Below are 21,611 nucleotides of genomic sequence, written 5' to 3'. Positions count from 1 at the left end.
TTTTTTAGGATCAAAATTAGGGACAACAATTTGGGCCCGACCCGCGGGTACCCGGTCTGGCCCGACCCTAATGGGGCGGGTTTTACCCGACCCAATAAAGAATAGGGTCGGGTTTGGGTTTAAAAAAAAAACCCGAAGCGGGTCCGGGTTGGTTCCAGGCTTTAAAAAAACCCAGCCCGAACCCGGACCCCGACCCGACCCGACCCGGTTAGCTAAATATAAAATTACAAAAAACCCTACCTATATATATATATATATATATATATATATCATAAAACTAACCCTAAAACTCATTTCTCTCTCAACTCTCAACTCAGCCGCCTCTCTCAAGTCTCACCTCACCCTTACTGACTTTCACTCTCACCCTCACTGACTTTCACTCTCACCCTCACTCACATCTCATTTGCCCCTCACCACCTCACTGACTCTCACTCTAACTCACATCTCATCCTCACCCTCACTCTCATTCACTCATCGATCCACCCTCACCCTTGTGGAGGAGCACGGATCTCGTGGTGGTCGTCGTTTGTCACAGAGGAGCACGGATTTTGTGAGGTCAGGCGAAGATTGTTGAAATCACCGTCGACGAAGCTACTGTCTGAGTTCTTCATTTTTTTTTTTGGTTCATTTTTTTTTTTGGGTTCATTTCCTCAGTAGTTTTTGTTTTTGGGTATTTGATGTTTGAGGATTCATATAAGAATCAGTCCATAAATGAAGTTTTGTTTCCTCTATTTTTTATGTTTATTTATTATTTATTGTCTAAAAAATAAAAATCTCATTTCAACAAGACTGATGCTTCAATGTTGATTGATTTGTATTTGTGTTGCTGTTGCTGTTTGTGCTTGTGCTTTTTTTTAATTAATAAGATTGGTCGGATTGGGCCACGGATTAGGCCCAGAAGTGGCTGGACGGGGCCCGCGGAGACCCGATGGGACGAGTATGGGGCTAAAAAAAAGACCCATTTATTAAACGGACCGGGTCCGGATAACAGGGGAGGGCCTGCGGGTCAGGTCCGATATCAAAAAACTCGCCCCGAACCCGATCCATGGTCATTCCTAATCAAAATGAAACCAAACACGCTAAGTCTGGGATAAATATTTTTTTCAAAAGCACGTTTAACAGGAGCCTCATACCAAACACAAGCATGATTCGATTCCTCAGAAAAGTGAAGGTGCTTCCACTCTCCAAAGAAAAGCATCAGCTAATAAGGAAAGAAAAGAACCAGCTGCTGAAGTAACAATCACTTAAGAGACACCGTCCTACAAAGGCTACAATAAGCATACAGCCGCCAACATTTCAACAAAAGGTCACTGATACTGATAAACACGCTTTCTCTTTGAAAATTCAACCAATTTGCCCTTTTTTTCTCTCATCATTCTATAATAATAATAATAATAATAATAATAATAATAATAATCTATCTTACCTTTCTCTTCTTTCTTTCACTCTTTTGTTTATTCTACTTTCAAAGGCTCTCTTTCATATTGAAAACTCATTTCCAGTTCACCTTCTGTGGTGAGATTCAATTGGTATGCTTCAAATCCTCCATGCTCCATTACCCAGATCTTAAATTTTCTTCCAAATTGCTTTTTGCCCAATAAACCCATCTGGGTCTGCTTCAAAATCCAAAATTTCCAATACCCAGATCCTGAATTTTCTTCCAAAGGTTTCGATCGCCTTTGAAAAAGTATGGTTTTGCTGTCTGGTTCGGCTCTTTTTCCTCTGACTATACCAAATGGGGATTCTCGGTCCGCTAGATTTGCAGTTTTAGGTGGGAAGAGGATCAATTCGTTTTGTTATAAGCAAAGGAAGGAGCAGAGAAAGGTTGTTTGTGCTTGCGTGGCGTCTCCACAGAACTTGAGAAGTGATGAATCCTCAGCCACCAAATTCAATGTATTTCTTTGCATTTGTGATTACTCAATTTCGTATTTGTTTGTATATATTGCTTTTTTTTTTTTTTTTTTAAATTTGCTCATTTGCAAAAGCAATTTGTTTTATCTGTCAGTTGTGAATGCTATCACATTGGGTTTCATTTATATCGTTATGTTGTTTTCTTTAGACATGTCATTATTTGTGTAAACACCTTCCTTGTGTAGTTTAGACTTTTAATAGTTATTTTAAAATTTTTAGTTTTCTGTTTCTTGCTAAGAAGCATGAACTCATACACTGATCCAAATACAACACAGGACACGGAAATTCTTCAAAAATCAAAATTTGGACATAACATGGAGGGGATACTACAATGAACTAATTAAAACATATCTTTAGGTATATCTGATTTTTGTAGTGTCCATGCTTCTTAGGTTTTTTGTTTGTGCTCTTGTGATTTTTTTTTTTTTTTGGTTATGGGTAAATATCAAATTCTTTCACTTTTTTTCCAAATCCTTGAGCAATTTGAATTATTGGATTTAGAATACATGTGGCCGACTCTAACTAATCTATTGAGGATCAATAGCCGCCCGAAAAATTTTGGACTAAGGCTTTGTTGTTGTTGTTGTTGTAGACTTAATTGATGACAACCAAATTGCATTTTATTAACTTCAACTGCAGTCAGTTTTAGTTATATTGTCTCTTATTAGTTTGTATTGTAATCAGATACAGATGTCTTCAATTAACTTCCTATATTTAGCAATCATATAAATTTTAAATTTCTAGTTTTCTTGATGAACATATACAGTTCCTATGTTCATAGTTGGATTCGTGACTTATGGGTAATATAATGACTTGCTTTTGTGTTCAACTGCCAGAATTCACTATGCATTCTGTTCTTTTTCTTTGTAAACTTTGGATTTTATTTTCATTTTGTGTTGGCCGACTAGGATTCATTTAAATCGGAGAATTTAAGCACAGTACAGGAGCCTGAGGATGATTCAGATGTTCTTATTGAGTGCAGAAATGTCTATAAGTCATTTGGCGAGAAGCATATATTGAGAGGTGTGAGCTTCAAGGTGAATCTTAATATATTTAATTTCATGTTATTATGTTTATTTCAAGTAATGTAGACCAAACTAAATGACGGTGATGTTGGGCCTGGATACTGATATGGGTGGCTCTTAATGGTTTTATATCGAGAGAAATACTTATACCCCCAGTCTGTGTGTGTGTGTATGGGTGGGTGGGTTGATGCGTGATATGTAATATATATGTATATTTATATTTTGATTATCATTATTGTCAGTTTTTTATTTTACCCTTTTAGTTGTTTTTAATCACCTAAAAATTATTATCCTAAAGATGAAATCTAGATTTATATTGCAGGCTTAATTTTCATGATGATTCTAGTGTTTCAATTGCTTGGTAATTAGCCAATGAGCTTGTCCAAAATGCATTTCCTCTCCCTACAAAAATGGGTGAAGGGTGAAGTCATGGATCTTGAAGTTTAAGATCCATTGGGTGCAACAAATTACCTAAAGGAAATTTAGAAAAAAAATTCTGGTGATTAACTATCTAAACTAGTGTGTGTGCATGTGCATGAGGGCATGGTTTGTTAATTAGAAATATGCAGCATATTATGCTGAAAAAATGGTTATTTATTATTACTACATATTAGGCATGGGATTCTGTAGTAAACGTCACCCACAAAAGTGCTACATATGATGATACTATTTTTAATAATAATGTTGCCAATCTGTTTTTGTTAGTCCCATTATCATCACCCCCCACCCCCTGAAATGTATCTGATTCAGGACAACCGGAACAAAATTGAAATAACGGAAAAATAAAATATATGACCTAGGAGTCAGCACCTAGGCCTTGCTTGGAGTCAGCACCAAGCGGGGAAACCACTAAGAGTCAGTACCTAGAGTAGACCTGGAGTCAGCACCAGACCAAAGAAAGACCAAACGGCCATTGTTTTCATTCATCAAAATATCAACTAACTCCTCAAGGAGTACAATAGGTTGCTTATAAAGGATTACTAAACCCTAGTTCTAATTGGCTAGGAAACCCTAATTGCCTCATTACAAAAATACCCTTGCTTCTAAATTAAAATACTAATAACCCAATAAACTAATAAGACCTAAAACATAAAAATACAATTGACTAACAAACATAAATAATACTAAATAATAATTTTCTTGCATCTCCCGCATCAGTATCCATGCAATATCCATGTTCTTCCTCTCTTATCATCCTAGATTCATGATAAAAGTTAAATTTCAAATTTACAGATTTGTATCCAATACGTATCCAATATACCGTTGTATAACGGCATATATGGTATGGATTTGTATCAAATTTAGATACAATGGATATTTGACGTATCCATACCTCCTAGCTAGGGAAGGATTCTTTGCTTGATTAATTTAATTTCTGATTCTCTTGATTTTTGGTTTATGTTGCATTAATTACGCTTTATTTCCAATGTATAGATTAAACATGGCGAAGCTGTTGGAATAATTGGGCCCTCTGGCACTGGAAAATCTACAGTTCTAAAAATCATTGCTGGACTTCTTGCTCCAGACACGGTATATGATTGGATCTGTCTTCCATATGCTCTTAAAATTGCTTAATTAGTTTATTTTGATCCATTTAGTAAGCTTTTAGCATTATACTTTAATCTGCTGCTCCTCAGGTACTCTTGTTTAGACTGATATTCATTGTTTAATAAACAGGGTGAGGTTTACATACGAGGTAGAAGGAGAGCTGGTTTAATCAGTGATGAGGAAATAACCGGTCTAAGAATTGGACTTGTAAATTTCGCATTTAAGCTTTATATAATTATAGTTATATTGACTTAAGCTATTGGCCCTTCTAAATTATTTACTATATTTCTTACAGGTGTTTCAAAGTGCAGCACTTTTTGATTCTTTGACTGTTCGTGAAAATGTTGGTTTCCTTTTGTAAGAGGCTGTCTAGATTATCTTTAGAAATGTAGTGTTGTCTTGTATCATTTTCTCCTTGGGACTTATTTTTTAAGCAAGAAATGACCAATTTCTGTGAATTGCTTAGATATGAAAACTCAAGCATGCCTAACGACAAAATTGCAGAGCTTGTGACGGAAACCTTAGCTGCTGTTGGCTTAAAGGTATGCTTCAAATATCAAGTTATCACTCTTGATAGAATCAATCGTGGCTATCTTTCCAAACTTCAAAGATTTGGCTTGAGTGATTGTGACTAGATCAGCAATTTATCAGTTTTAAGATACTGCTCAATTTCCATCTTATATTTTTTTTTTGGGGTGAAGGGGGGGGGGGGGGGGGATCTTTTGTAGTTTTTCACATAAAAATGTTCAACCAAATGAGTTTTCTTCAGATATTTTTCCCCTTGCCTATATCTACATTTTCCCAAGGTTTCATAGAAGAATTCTATTTAGCCATTTGGTGCTAGTTTGCTTTCCACTGTATTTGGAGAGTGGTAATTTAATGTACCGTAAATATTCTTAATTTAGTTATTCCAATTGAAATTTCTAGTTATATAATTGAGTTTAAGTTCCAGCCAATGCATAAAAACTGCATTCAACTATTTATACCAACCGCTAGCACTGCTTGCCTAGCTCCAGTCACTTCACTCCTCCCCTGCCACTGAAGATACCTAAACTTCAAATATTACATCTATTCACAATCTAACTGAGTGTTGTTGTTCAGGGAGTTGAGGATCGGTTACCATCTGAATTGTCTGGCGGAATGAAGAAACGTGTTGCTTTAGCTCGGTCTATAATTTTTGATACCACACAGGAAGCAGTAGAGCCTGAGGTATGTTGAAGAAATGAGTAGATTTATTAATTCTTTTCCTACCATTATTTTTCTAGTTTTTTCCTGCATTAGTACTTAAATTGATGATTGGGTATTTCCCCCAAATTATTATTATTTTTCCAGTTCTTGGTGTACATGTGGGTCGGACCCTCTTATACAATAATAATTTACTTTTATATATATTATTTTTCCAGTTCTATTATATTTTAATTTTTATGACTGAATGTGAATGATTGGTATTTGCTTCCTTTTGGGATACATCTCTCCGTTGTTTTTTGACATGGTCTATCAAATTTGAATTGTAGTAGTACATATGAAACTAGAATCCACAACGACACAAATATCCTAGATTTGTATGTAAGACCCCTATTAGCAATAGGCTGTTCACAAAGTTTTTTTTTTTTTTTTTTTTTGATAAATGATAAAGATGTATATTGAAGAACACTACCTTATGCAGAAAAACATAAGGCAAAGAGAAAAATACAAAGGGAAAAGAAAGGGAAAAAAGAAAGGAAAATATACTAAATACACAGGAGAAAGCTAAGGAACATAGGGAGAGAATCACTAGAGGTGAGTCCCCAAGCCCTAGACCAGTCAAATAGAGAGCCACGGAAAGAAGCCAAGAGCTTGTCATCCAAACTTTCCATGTCCTCAAAAGTCCTCCTATTTCGCACCCTCCAAAGACACCACATCAAGCATAAAGGAGCTAAATTCCAAATGCTAGACAAATGCTTTCCAGGCCAATCCAAAAAAGGTATCCGCAACCGATCTTGGCAAGACCCAAGAAAACCCAAAAGATCTAAGCACCAAACTCCACAACTAATAAGCCTTACCACAATGTAGTAACAAATGATCCACCTTCTCCCCATTACTATGGCACATGATACACCAGTCGACAAAATCCATCCCTCTACCCCTCAAATTATCACCTGTAAAGATCTTATCCCATACAACAATCCACACAAAGAAGGAAACACGCCACAGAGCCTTAACGTTCCAAATACCTTTCCAAGGAAAGATGATGGGCAAGGGGCTTCTCAACTTATTGTAAAACGATCGGACATCAAAATCCCCATTCTTTGACAACTTCCATCGCATACGATCTCTGTTCTCAGTGGGAGGTAGATTTGAGCCCAAGGTACGGAGAAAATCATGCACACCACCCATTTCCCAATCATTCGGTCTCCGAGTAAAATGAACATCCCAGCTTCTCTGTTCCTCTAACCCCAACCGTTCAAGAGAAGAGGCCACCGATGCCCCTTTATTGGATGCAATCCCATACAAACTCGGAAAAGTCAATTTAAGTGGAGAATCCCCACACCATTGATCTGTCCAAAGCTTCATTCTATCTCCCACCCTTACCTCAAAGAGAATATTCTTGCTAAAATCCTCCCATCCCATGCGGATACTTCTCCACAAGCCACTCCCATGTACCCCTCTACCTAGCTTGGAAATCCATCCCCCCCATTCTTCCCCAAACTTGAGAGCTACAACCCTTCTCCAAAGCCTTGTCTCCTCAATCCCAAACCGCCATAACCACTTCCCTAGTAAGGATTTATTAAATGTAGTTAATTTTCTTACTTCTAACCCACCGTTTTTCAAAGGTGCACATACCTTGTCCCATCCCACCAAATGTGTCTTGGAGTCCCCCCACAAGAAATCCCTTTGCAGCCTCTCAATTTATTGGCCACATGCGTAGGAATGGTAAAAAGGGATAAAAAATAAGTGGGAAGACTAGATAACGTGCTTTTAAGCAACGTTAGTCTTCCACCTTTTGACAAATACTTCTTCCAACCGGCCAACTTATGCTCAATTTTCTCCAAGATAGGATTCCAAACAGTAGGAGACTTGTGAGAAGCTCCCAATGGCATACCAAGATAGGTCATAGGCAAAGACCCGATCCGACATCCCAAAATCTCAGCCAGGACATCGACATTAGGAACCTCCCCAATGGGAACCATCTCACTCTTCAACGCATTAACCTTTAAACCTGTCACTGCCTGGAAACAAAGAAGAAGCATCTGAACATGAAGAATCTGCTCCTCATCTGCATCGCAAAACAAAATCGTGTCATCCACAAACAAAAGATGCGAGACACATACCCCTCCACCCCATCTACCATCAACCCTAAAGCCTTGAAGCAAACCAGCCCCTTCAACTCTTTTCATCATCTTGTTGAGGACCTCCATCATAACCAGAAACATCAAGGGGGATAGCGGGTCCCCTTGTCTTAGTCCCCTTGAACTCCCAAAAAAATCTGCTGGAGACCCATTAAACAAGACAGAGAATTGGACAGTAGATATGCATGTGCGGATCCACCTACAACACCTCACCCCAAAACCCATTCTCCTCAGCAAATCAAGAAGAGCCTCCCAGTTCACATGATCATAGGTTTTCTCAATATCTAATTTACAAATAACTCTCGGAATCTTACTCTTCACCCTACTATCAACACACTCATTAGCAATGAGAACTGAATCAAAAATCTGTCTACCACCCACAAAACTATTCTGAGACTCAGATATCAGCTGATCCAAAACCTCTTTCAAGCGGTTTGCCAACACCTTAGCCAGAATCTTGTAAACACTCCCCACCAAACTAATAGGTCTAAAATCATGAATATTGGAGGCACCATTCTTCTTAGGGATTAAGGCTATGAAAGTTGCATTAAGAGATTTTTCAAACTTATTGTGTTGATAAAACTCTTCAAACACGGCTAAGACATCTCTTTCCACAACTCCCCAACAATGGTGAAAGAAAGCCAAAGAGAAACCATCGGGACCTAGAGCTTTATCTCCTTCCAACTCTTTGACAACTCGAAGAACCTCCTACTGTTCAAACCTTCGTTCAAGTCAGTCCCTCTCCAACCCTTCAATCTGATCAAACTCCAAACCTTCCACGAAAAGTCTCCACTCCTTTGTCTCCTTGTACAAGTTTTTATAAAACTGTACAGCTTGGTTTGCCATCTTGGATTTATCCTCATAGATAACTCCATTCACCTCCAACATTCTAATATGATTATACCTTCTCCGAGAATTGGCCACCTTGTGGAAAAATTTGGTGTTGTTATCTCCTTCCTTAATGCAAAGCATCCTAGATTTCTGTCTCCACGAGACTTCTTCCAATGAGAGAAGGTTCTGTATTTGAGATCTCAATATAGCCCTCTCACCTAACTCCACTTCAGAAAGGCCAAGCTCCCCTTCCTTAACATCCAATAATTTCAAAGCCTCCAATAATTCTTTTTTCTGACGCTCTACATTTCCAAACTCACTCCGGTTCCACCGAATAATGTCTTCTTTCAATGCCTTCAGTTTCTTGGCAAGTACAAAACTGGGAGTACCTCAGAAAGAATATCGATTCCACCAAGAATGAACCCTATCTTTGAACCCATCCGTCTTTAGCCACATGTTCTCAAACCTAAAAGGACTTTTCCCCCTTAATATCCCTCCTGCCTCCACTAATATGGGGAAGTGGTTTGAAATGGGACGAGGTAAAACCCATTGGGTCACATTCGGAAAGTAATCCTCCCAATCATGAGAAACCAGAACCCTGTCTATCCTAGACATTGAAGGTTGATCTGAACCACTCGACCATGTGTAACTCCCTCCTTCCAATGGCAAATCTATCAAGCTAAGCTCCTTAATGAATTCAGAAAAATTCTCCATAGTCGGGGTAAGTCGTAATCCCCCCAACCGTTCACTTGGGAACCGAACAATGTTGAAATCCCATGTAGCACCATGGAACTTCCCAAAGTTGCTGAATTCCAATCAACTCATCCAATATCTGCCCTCTCAAGTTATTATCATTTGGGCCATAAACCCCAGAGCATGCCCAAATAAAACCATCCCCCAAACCTTGCCACCGAACTGAAATGAAAAATTGACCCACCATTACTTCCAACTTTTCTGAAGCCCTCCTATCCCACATCATCAAATCCCCACCAGCTGTCTGAACCGCATCCAAAGCTACCCAGTCTACATAGGGACAACTCCACAAGTTGCAAATCAATTGTCTATCCATGCCTGCAAGCTTAGTTTCTTGAAGGCAAACTACATCACAGTTCCATTCTCGTAATAAACTTCCAACTACCAAACGTTTCCACGAATCATTCAAACCTTGAACATTCCATGAAACCATTCTTAACTTCATTAAAACTGTAGACTCCCTACTACAACCTCAGACAAAAAGACACAGAAAAGAAAACTATCTCCCATCATAATTAACCGAGGAAATCAAATTCCTCAACTCCGTCTTCCCTTTAACCTTGGAGACATCTTTTCGGTGTGCAGCATCTTTCCTATGCACCAGCTTGGCTGCCTCAATCTCCGTCTCAAGTCTTTGTAATAGCATTATACACCTCTTCTCATGTCGACCCAAAGAAAGCCCCATCATCTTACTGAAGCTGGGGAGTCTTCACCCAATTAGAAACATTCAATGAGGTATCAAACCTCCTCACCTTAGCAATACTATTCAATTCAGCCGTCACAACCAACTCCAGAAGATTAATAGACATCAAAGGGGAAGAGCTGTCCATATCACCCAAGACCTCAATAGCATAAGCTGTTTGGACCTCAGGCAAAGCCACTGTCCCCTGAATATCACTTGCACCCTCAACCCGACCACCTTCATCTCCACCTGAAACACCCCTTACCTCAATCCCAACTCTCGGTGGACTCAGAGCGTAATTGGATAACACAAGGCCATTGAATGCCCTATCAACCTCTGTTTCTACCTTACCCAGAGTGAACGGAGGCTCATTGGCGCGATGCCCAATAGAAATTAGACACTCAGCCACTGCCGAAGTCTCCGCAAGGCAATCCATGTGCTCGGTTGGAGGAACGGACTCCATATCTGTCCTTGTGGTGTGGAATAGAGCTATATCGGCCCTATCCAGTGTCGCCTGTGAGTCCCCGACGCGAAACCCATCGGAAAAAGTATCACGGTGCACCTCCGATACCTTTGCCAGAACACAGAACTTCTCGGTTTGACCCGTTGAGCTCATCACCATCATCGAGGCTTCAAGTTGCGCTATACCGGCCATTTCCAGTGGCGCTGACGACTCCTCAGCAAGATCTACGGCGGCACATGTGGTTTAAGAGACTCGGTTTAGCCAGGGATGGGCTTGGACCCCTTTCCATTGTAATTGGGCCGGTGGGCTCTGGAAAAGGGATCACCGGTAGGCCCACATGAGAACCCTCTTGGTCTAAGTCCATCACAGAAAAATTGTAAACCCGTGACCCACTAGACCCACTAGACACGTGCTCCCTCTGCTCCCTCTAACCTTTTGAGATGTAAATAGAACTCCTCAGTCCCTCTTTATACCACGCTACACTCCTTTTTCCCTCCCCATTCACTTCTACAGTCAATCTTTTACCTGCCCAGTCAGAATTTCCTAGTTCATGATATTTTCTATAACCATGTTCAAACCCATTTGATTTGAAAAGCAACGAAGATCTTCTATTATTACCTACCAGATTTGTCTTTCCAACATTAAACTCCTCAAAACTGCGTCGAGAACCCCCAACCCTACCTCCTAGAGTCGTTAGACCTGGTAAGCTCACCGGCGCTGCGCTCAATATTCTTTGTTTAATAACTGGGTTTTGCTTCTCTAACTGGTTTCTGCCCCTGACCTACACTTGATGCCCACGCACCGTATTGGCAAAAGATTGAAAGGGTTGAACCCCTGAGTTATCCTTACGAAGTTGAGCCACAAAATTCGACTGTCCAATCCCACCATTCACATAGTTTTCAGGTTCTAACAACTTCCTTAACTCTAACCCAAAAACCCTCCATCCATTCTTTGCTCTACCCACTGGAATAGTAATGGACCTCCTAGACCCACCAACTTTAAATTTAGTCAACAGTAGGAACAAGCCAAAAGAATTGGAGCTCCGTTGGAGGGTGTAAGCTAAATCACCTTCCTTGAACGAATAAAAATACTTAGGACTAATCCCAACGACAATCTGTTCTAAACTCTTCATCAGCCAATGTGCCACATTCTTACCCATAAAGACCGACTTCATGAAGTACCTGCTTCGCTCAAAAATCCTTAAAGAAAAATACCGTCCTCCTTCCTCTACCACCAGTTGAAAAAGTTTGGATTCAATAAAAAAACTACGAACACCACCCATAATGTTGCAAAGAAAATCCTAATGACTATAAGAAACTAAACAACAGAAACCAAACTCCATGCACAGACACTCAAGTGTGAGAAAAGGGTGAGGGTGAAGTTCTCTTGGACAACTATGTTAGGAAAGATTTCTTTTGATCGGTTCACAAAGTTTCATGCATAGCTAGATGCTTAAGCCAGAAAATGTAGCCTTATGTCATGAAAGGCTGAAACTTCTGTTTTCCTATGAAGGACTTAATTATCCCAATCTCACTTTCTTTCTTGAAAGTTGAAGCCAAACACCATGGGTTAAAACCCACTATAATTATTCATAGAATCATCCGGACAAACACTCAACTCAATCCCATCAAAAGTACAAAGATTTCTCCCCCTCCAAATGGTCCACATCACACAAGGAATGGTCTCCCTGATCTCAACAGCATAATGTCCTCCAAAGCCCTGTTTCCAACAGCATAATGTTCTCCCCATTATTTTCACACATGTAACACCAATTTACAAGGAAAATATTATGCTTCGAAGATTCTCCATCATGAGAATCTGTCCCCAAGCTGCTTTCCTTGCAAAAAAAGCTACCTTCAGAGGAATCTTAACCTTCCATATACTTTTTCCATGGAAAGTGAGGGGTATGTCCCATACTAAGTATCTGATAGTAAGACTTTACCTCAAAAATACCACTCCTAGTAGGGATCCATAACAGCCTTCCTCATCTGTATTAACTTTAATGGGATAAAGAACACAAAGAAATGACTGCAAACTCCCCACCTCCCAATCGTTAACTCTAGTAAATGAAACATCCTAGTTGAGAACATGCCAATTTATTTTAGCCACCAGAAGAGCCTCTTTATCTCTGGCTGTACGTTACAGCATCAGGAAGACATTTTTCAAACTTGTATTCCCACACCATAAGTCAAGCCAAAGCATAACACAGAAACCATTATGCACCCTGAATTTGACATACTGAGATAACCTCCCCCACCCTGTCTGGATATGTTTTCATAGGGACACACCTTAAGGTTCCTTAAGCACACCAGAAATCCAATCTCTCTGGATATGTTTTCAGAGGGGCACACCTTAAGGTTCCTTAAGCACACCAGAAATCCAATCTCCCACATTTTGCCCATGCTTCAAAGCCACTACATTTCACCAGTAAGAATTTAAGAGTTACTTTCAGTGGCATACTGCCAAAGGCCAGTTTCCTGACAATGCATTATTAAAACACACAAGGCTTCTAACTCCTAGACCACCACAACGGATCAGTTCACAAACTGTCTTCCAGTTTACCAAGTGATATTTGACATAATCCCCTAACCCTCCCCACTGAAAATCTCATTATAGCCATTGCTTTTTTGTTTTTAACAGAAAATAATTTGTAACAGCTAAGCTCCTATCTCAACCTTGTTTATTGTGGAACCCTAAATTTAGGTAAATGCTGCAACCACTGTGCAGTGTTTAAAAGATTTATTCAAAGATGAGTCCTACTTCAGGAAATGGTTTTGCAAAATTACTCTTGGCACTTGAACAAAGCTAACATAAATTCCCAACTTCTGACGTAAAAAGTGAATTCTTCCAAAATATCCTATTATGTACATTACTGTTTCTGTTTTTGACTAGTCTTCAGAGATATGATGATTTTGCTGCTTCTAATATGGGTTTTTTTTTTTTAAATGATGATATGCTCTAAAACCTCCTCTGCTACACCTAGACCTTAGCACCTGAGGTGCTTGGTAGCTTGTTTAGGACCTTTAGGTGGACTTGCTGGTCTATGGCAAGCATATGTTTGAAACAGTATTTATAAAACATTTTATACTTCTACAGATCTAATATTGGGATAATTCATTTGTCCCAAGTTGGAGTTACTGTATTTAATCTTGTCCTAGGAATATACATGCTATGTGAGAGTGAGAGAGAGCACTCACAAGCTCTTAATTTCATTTGCACCAAATTTGTTGCTTCTTGTGCTTGTCTAGCTGTGTAGTGGGCCTAATTAGTTTGGTCAGTCGACCTGGATTAAGCCCAACCGTAAAGTTCACAATCTCAACTGCAACTGTACAAGACTGTTACCTAAAGCTGTGGTTAAACAGGCAGTAGGTTTGATGGGTAGCATATCAAACTCACAATTTATATCAAGCTCACAAAGATCAACCTCCTGCATCCCCTTTCTCATGTTCAAGCCCACTCATTAGCATTGAACCTAATGTGGGCCTTGCACATACAGATCCAAAACAGAAAACAAACACTGGAACTGATACTGAACAAATGAGGCTCCCAGGATTCTAGGTTCTGATACAAGACTTATTAGTCAAATCAAGGCTTTGATACCGTATTAGAATCATCAAATTCAATAGTTTAAGGTGTTAGGAAGTGGGCCAACAATGTATATCAAAGCTCATAAACATGAACTCTAACAAAGTTGTTAAGCTCCTCCAATAAAATTTTTGATGTGAAACATGTTTTGACTGTAACATTGTCTTTGTCAAGAGGTTCATGCTTGGCTCTGGGACTTACTCTGTGTGTTATGCTGCGTGCTTACATGCTGGCATGTCTTTAAGCCTTAAACTTGCAGTGTCCTATTTCTTGAGCCCTTGTCATTGACAAGGTGTCAATAATTTTGGTTCAAGGCTAGTTTTTAGAATGTAATGTTATTGTATATGCAGTCTGATGCTTCAAGTGTCTGAATTATTCCAATATATTCACTTCTTTTTTTTTCTTTTTCTTTTTTATAGGTTAAAGACTATTTACTCATCAATGGATATGGAAATTACTCTGAATGTATCTAGCTTAACATTTGCTCTAATATTCACTTCTATTTATGCATTGTTTCTCGTCTTTTTCCCTCCCTCTATCCTGTTGAATTATGAATGTAAGGAAGATCTGTTGGTAAAAGGGAAGTAAAAGTTGTGTGAAAATGCACACTGAATTTATCTATTTGAAAGATGAGGAATTAATTTCACAATCAGGGACTGGGTTTTGGTTTGGTGTTAATTATTTCTATGATACAGGACTGTAAATGGAGAGATCTGGAAAAGAGGGTTAATATGACTGGAGCGAATTTGTATTAGGGTTTTTAGCTATAGGAATTCAGTAGTTTTTGTTATTCTTTGCAATTTTGGGAAGCATCCATAACTTATATGCAACAGCTGGTAGTTTTGGTTAGTTTCATTACTTGCCATGGAGTTGGAAGCAAGACCCTGCATGTGCGAAACTTATAGCATGGGTATCCTCACACCCATCTCCTGACAGTCCTTTGCACCACTGAACAGGTGCTTTTGTATGATGAACCAACAGCTGGACTTGATCCAATTGCATCTACTGTCGTCGAAGATCTCATCCGTTCAGTCCATATGAAAGGCGAGGATGCGCTGGGAAAGCCTGGGAATATTGCTTCCTATGTCGTTGTTACTCACCAACATAGTACCATTAGAAGAGCCGTGGACAGGTTATGCTTTGTCCAAACTATGTCTTTTGGTTGTGCTTGTTGCTAAGTGATTTTACTTCACTAATTCAAGTAGCTATTCAATTTTTATAGGTTACTTTTTCTTTATGAGGGTAAGGTTGTCTGGCAAGGAATGACTCATGAATTCACAACATCAGCAAATCCAATTGTTAAACAGGTAATGAAAAAAAAAAAAAAAAAAAAAAAAATTGAGTTTACAATTCAATCAATAAACACACACACAATAAACATGTCTATGTTTTATTTCCTGAACTAGTTCAAATGCAACCTATGTCAACTTTCCTGATATGGTTGTCATTTTCATGGTGTGTTTTATTCCTTGTAGCAGACGGCTTGCCCTTAAAAGTATCAGATGCTTATCCTTAAAAAACTCAGATTAAACCCACAATCAATAATGTGCTAGCTGGAATTTAAAATTCTCATTTTATTAAGTTTTTGAACTTTGTGATGATTCTAATAAGAAGGCTCACATTCGTAATTGTTTTTTCAGTTTGCATCTGGGAGCTTGGATGGACCAATAAGATATTAGGAATCTAGTCTATGGTGGATATATGAGACGATGCATGGTCATTGATTCATAGGTACCGGTAGAATTTCCAGGAAGAAATGGGTCTGATGGAGACGCAAAATTTAGACTCTCCCCCCCGACCTTCTCTGTAGACTCTCATAACAAGCAAATCTTAGAGCTCCATTTTTAGGCTTCAAAGATAAATTATTCCCTTGCATCTCTACTCAGCAACCTGCAGTCAGAAGTGCCTGCATTTAGACATATATGCTGAACAGGCACCACCGTGATATTTGTTGTCATCAATTTCTTTTAAGTTTACCTTTAAATTTTTGTTGTTGGGACCTGCATTTGGCCCCATTGTAGTGGGGTAAAGAAACTTATTCTAATCAGAATTTCAGAGAAAAGTGAACTCATCCTAAATGAAAATTCATATTGAAGATATCATTTTCTAAGGTAAAAATTCATATTTAGAACTCCGTCAACAATAAGGAATTTGATTTTCAGCCAGATTTTGGGCATATCATATCAAGATTCTTGTTTCTGATGAGGCGAATTGGAAACTCTTATCAAAAAAAAAAAAATGGGAAACTAGTGAGCATGTCTTTAGAGATGATTCATTGATGATAAATGACATTGAAGAAATGAATTCTCACTGCCAGGTTCCACTGTTTTCTACTACATCCAAAAAAAAAAAAAAAAAACCAAACAAGCAAACAAATCAATATATATATATATATATATATATATATATATATATATATATGATTAAAAGGAAATTGCATTGAAAATTAACTGGCCATATCAGGCCTAAAAGTAATAATAGTGGCAGAACGCCTTAAGGAATACAGACCATCAGCATCAAACATTACAAAAGAAGCAATATCAGTGGAAGGGTGATCATTAGGTTTGACCTCACGTTGGAGAGTAGGATTGACCATATAAAGTATTCTTTGTAAAGAGAATTAAAATATTTTCAAGTGATACATCAAAGATCAGAGAAATTAAATATTGACTTTTTATTTTATTCGTTTCAATGTTTCAAGATTTTTTAATTTAAAAAATAAGGATTCTTTGTTTCCTTTGGTTTAATGTTTCAAGACTTGAACTCAAAAAAAAAAAAAAAAAAAGTTTCAAGATTTTTCATTCTTCATACATACACACAAAACTCTTTGCACTTCAATTCACCATTTTCACCTCTTGCATTTGTACTCCTTTATGTACACTTACCCATAATTGTTCATGGAATTCCATGTCAAATACACAAACAAAAAATGATCTACTTACTTTTAATCTTTTGATAACACTTACCTAACTACAATATTGATGTCTCATTTAATCCTAACCCTTATGAGTTGGCTACAATTAGGGAAGGAGGCTTGTATTTTATATTGAGTGATAGTGGCAATTATGATTTTAATGTTAAGGTCGGACATTATGGGATTGTGGGTTTTGTAAAGGCTGTAATGACGTGTTTGGGATGTTAATATGGGAAAGTCATAAGTATATTTTTCTTTAGATTTGAGGAGAAAGAGAAAGATACATTCTATATCAACTTTCATTCTACAATATTCCTCCAAAGTTTTTTTTTTTTTTTAATTACTTGCACTAAATAATTATAATGGATATGTGTGTGTAATATAATTGTTGCCTTTTATGATGAACTCATTACTAACAAAGTTCTATAATAATTATGCTATACTATGTAGAACATTCTCCAAAACCATCTTATATAAAACATTACAATATTATTTGTGCATTGCACAGACAACTTACAAGTTGTATTAAACTATCAATTACTAAAACAAACACAAAGCATTGAAAATTAATGCTGGAGTTTTGAAATCATATAAGTTTACTACATAGAATTTACCTTAACTTTACTGCCTTCTCACAGCTCTTTCAAAAGATGATATGTAATTGAACCTTGATATTTTCCATTAGAAATACTAGGAAGTGTCAACCAGTTGAGTTACAAGGCTATTGGCATTTACACATATACTTTGACTAATATTAATTCATGTATCAATACCATAATTTGACCCTTTAAACAAAATTTCCTAGTCTCAATGTGCCAAAAGCTCTATCAATATCTTCTTATTCATGGTTGTCAAAATCGCAATCCGGATCGTAAAATCGCACGATTTTACAATCCCATCTCACCAAAAAGTTTAAAATCGTAGCAGGATCGCAAAAATGGTAAAATCGTATGGAATCCTACCGATCTTACCGATCCTACCATTTGGATTGATTTTTTTTTTTAAGTGGGATTCATTTGGGTAAGATAATCCACCTAAATCCATAAGCCCAACAGGTTATCAAAAGCCCAATAATGAATTGAAGTCCCAAATTTACCCCTATGTCAACATAAAATCTCAAAAAAACCTATAGTACCTAAGTTTAACGTTTTTAAAAACAAAACCTAAAATATTTAGATGATGAAATGGGATATGACAATGACAGTGATTAGATTAGAAGAACCTTAGAATGAGAATTCTCTTTTGGATTTCATATTTGTAATTAGCTAGTTTACCTTAGATTGAGAATTCTCTTTTGGATTACATATTGTAAATTTGTAGTTAGCTAGTTTTTATATATATGCTAACTAGCCTAACTTATTTTGGATTTGAAATTTAAAATTTGGAAAACATTTTCCATATGTGTAGATAATATTTTGGTACTTAGTTGCTACTTAAACATGTACTGAATTTTTTAGATACATTATATCAAAAATTAAATATATTTTGTTTCGTTAGAATGACATAAGAACGATGTAGTGCGTGCAAATTACATTTTATGATGCAATTTTTTTTTAATAGATGGATTCATATTTTAAGTGATTATATAGCATACAAAGTCACTATCAATAGTTTTTTTACTTAAAATCTGAAAATAGATAGGATCTTATGATCCACGATTCGATCCTATGATCCACGATCCTACCTACCTCCCACGATCCTACGTAGGATCCCGATTTTAACAACCTTGTTCTTATTCTTGTTTTTTAATAATTAATTCAAAACAACAACCAATTAAGCTACAAAACTATTGACTATTAAGATGTTCCCTATTTCAAAAAAAAAAAAAAAAAATGAGATAATTTATTTCAATGTAAAGATTTAATTTTTAGGAACTCAAAAAGTACACAATACCATTGCATTTCTTAAAATTCTATTCCATCTTATAAGAAATGAAAATTGATTTTGAATAAAATCATCAATACACTAGATTCGTTAACACCAAAAAAAAAAAAAAAAAAAATGAGGGCCTATTTGATAAATATTTTAAAAAATTGTTCTAAATATCACTAAAAACTTGGTCTGAGAATTGAATCTCAAAATTGGGTTTCTTGTGAAATAGGTTGTCAATTATTTATTTAATTATTCCTTTGAATAAGTATGAAAGTATTATTGCACAAAAGAAGTTACACCCGAGGGACATCTACAATTCTACATCTCCTCGGCCCCAGGAAGGAATAGAGGAGATGTCTACGGGCCTCGAAGAGGTAACAGGAAGAGCCCACAAAGCTAGTATATGGGCCAGGCTATTAGCCTCTCTAGGAACAAAAACAAAAGACCATTCATCATGCAAATACAGCTTAGCCACTATATCACAGACCACGTTATGGATTTCCCAAAGTGCATCAGAGGCGTAGTTATCATGAACTTTTCTCATTTGTCCATAATAGATTGCACTCACTTTTCCCTCTATCCTCTCATTATACACGTTTCCTGTTTGTGCTTCTAGAATTATTTGTGATAAAATGGGTTTTCCAAACCAGACATTGCTCCAAATTGCTCCATTTTGCCATTAAAGTTTGAACCCTAAATGACTCTGATAGAAAAACAAATACCCAAAAGCATAGTTGTTAAAATCCCGATCTAAATCCTACAATCCTACGATTTTACGAACCCACTTGCCCAAAACGATCTAGATCTTTTAAAAATCTTTGCAATCGTTCAGGATCGATACGATCATATGATTTTGACGATCCTAAATGATTTTGGTTTTTTGTAATCTTCTTTAACTTGATAGAAGACTTAGTTGGACTTAAATAGAAGATAACATCCTAAGATACCAAGTTTTGTTATTCTAATGTAGAGAGAGAGACTTTCAGTTGAATCTAAATGAAAAATAACATCCCAATGGAGTATCAAGTTTTGTATTTTTGACATTTTTAAATGATGCTTACAAATGAATACAGTGATATATGGTAATTACATCAAATAGATGCAAATTTTTTTATTTTTTATGAATGAATGTATGATTTATATCACTATTTAACATACCAATGTGTGTGTTTTTTCTCAAATAATATAGAATCTTACGATCCACAATCCGATCTTATGATTTACGATTCCACGTACCTCTCATAATCTTACGTAGGATTCTGATTTTGACAATCTTGCCCAAAAGTGCCAACCAATTAGCATTACTGTTGTCATTATTGTTTAATCAAGTGAGATTTAGAAGGTCCCAACCTTTGCAGATGCCATTATTGCTTGTCATCATTGCCACTCTATGATAAGATTGGCCAACCAAATTGTGCTTTTGTTGTAAATTCGCACTTTTTTTAAAATCTAATCCCTTTCCAATAATTTTTCCATCAAAATATAAAACATAAAAATATTTTCCTCCTCCGGGTTCATTGCAAAATCAAGAACAATGAAATGCCTTCGGTCACAATTATGCTACAAGATTGCAAGAGAAAAAAAGGGTGGCAACTGGAAATGATTTTGTGGAAAAAGGGTGGCAACTAGAAACAATTTTGTGGCTAACTTTAGGCTCCGTTTGGTAATGGTGTTTAAATAACGAAAACTATTGTTTAAATACCACAACATGTATTTCCACACACTTTTTCCACCTACATATATTTTCACAAAACTTAAACAACGTGGGTCCTAAGATACTTTCTTTTCTTTTATTTATTTTTTGGTTAGAAAAGGAGTTTACTTATCTAGAAAAAAATGAGCATTCCGAAAGTCCACTTCAGGAGCTCTATCAAGGGCTTTTGGGAGAAGGGAAGAATTAACCAACCCAGAAAGCAAAGAAGTACCTGTCTATCGAGTAATGACCCAATTCATGAGCGGCAGAACTAGCTAATCTACGTTAGCTAACTCACATGCAAGAAATTTCTTCTATTCATTGTTTCAGTCCCATTCTTCATAGAAGCATCCAATCTCAAAGTGGCATCACCTTCAATCAAAATCTCCTTTCAATTCATCTTGCTAGTTGGGTCCAAGATCCATTTCATTGTAAATGCTTCAACCTATTTTCGTTCACATGGAACAACAAGCTACATTTATATTAAGCTTGATGTATTCACCACACAAGGGAGTCCATTTTGAATCACTGTTGAGGCTTTCTTTAGAAACACAATCTGTTAACAACCCTGGAAAGCTATTGAAGTTTTTATAGTGATATGTTGGACATCTTTGAAATGAACTTGCTCATTTCCTTTCCATACAAACTGTTATATAACTTCTAGATAATATCAATTGTGATGACAGCAAATAAGAAGAATTCATACTCTAATATTCTTGCGCAAATTACAGCTTACCCACCTGTATTTTGGTTGAAATTTAAGTTGCCTATCTATGATTTGAAATTTGACACTTTACTCACCTGAGATTTGACTAAAATTTAAGTTGCTTACCTATGGTTTGAAATTCATGATGCATATGTAACACCCCTCTCATATTGTTACATATGTCTCCATTACATCATATACTTTTTCCTCCATAATAGAACACTGACATTTGTGCAATTTAGGTTTTCCATAAACCTTTCCACATCTTTCCATTAGCATTGTTAAATCTTCTTTCTTTA

At 37.0% G+C, this 21,611-nt stretch overlaps 1 protein-coding gene across 3 annotated transcripts; it reads left to right on the top strand.

The window, feature by feature from the left end:
• The first annotated feature begins 1,111 nt into the window (after nt 1–1,111).
• LOC126690566 (protein TRIGALACTOSYLDIACYLGLYCEROL 3, chloroplastic) lies at nt 1,112–16,224 on the top strand. Of its 3 annotated transcripts, XM_050385769.1 has the most exons (10): nt 1,114–1,893; nt 2,820–2,948; nt 4,371–4,466; nt 4,614–4,691; nt 4,780–4,841; nt 4,951–5,026; nt 5,586–5,693; nt 15,084–15,259; nt 15,350–15,434; nt 15,768–16,224. In XM_050385769.1, exons 1-10 carry the CDS (start codon nt 1,690–1,692, stop codon nt 15,804–15,806), a joined length of 1,053 nt encoding a protein of 350 aa, XP_050241726.1. In that variant the 5' UTR covers nt 1,114–1,689; the 3' UTR covers nt 15,807–16,224. The 3 variants fall into 3 exon arrangements, with proteins under 3 accessions (XP_050241740.1, XP_050241734.1, XP_050241726.1); XM_050385783.1 differs by lacking the exon at nt 2,820–2,948 and having other exon boundaries at nt 1,112–1,893; XM_050385777.1 differs by lacking the exon at nt 15,350–15,434 and having other exon boundaries at nt 1,112–1,893.
• Nucleotides 16,225–21,611: the final 5,387 nt, after the last annotated feature.

Source organism: Quercus robur, chromosome 1 (assembly GCF_932294415.1).
Source record: "Quercus robur chromosome 1, dhQueRobu3.1, whole genome shotgun sequence".
In the NCBI taxonomy this organism is placed as follows: domain Eukaryota; kingdom Viridiplantae; phylum Streptophyta; class Magnoliopsida; order Fagales; family Fagaceae; genus Quercus; species Quercus robur.
This window is presented reverse-complemented; position numbering and strand designations above follow the sequence as displayed.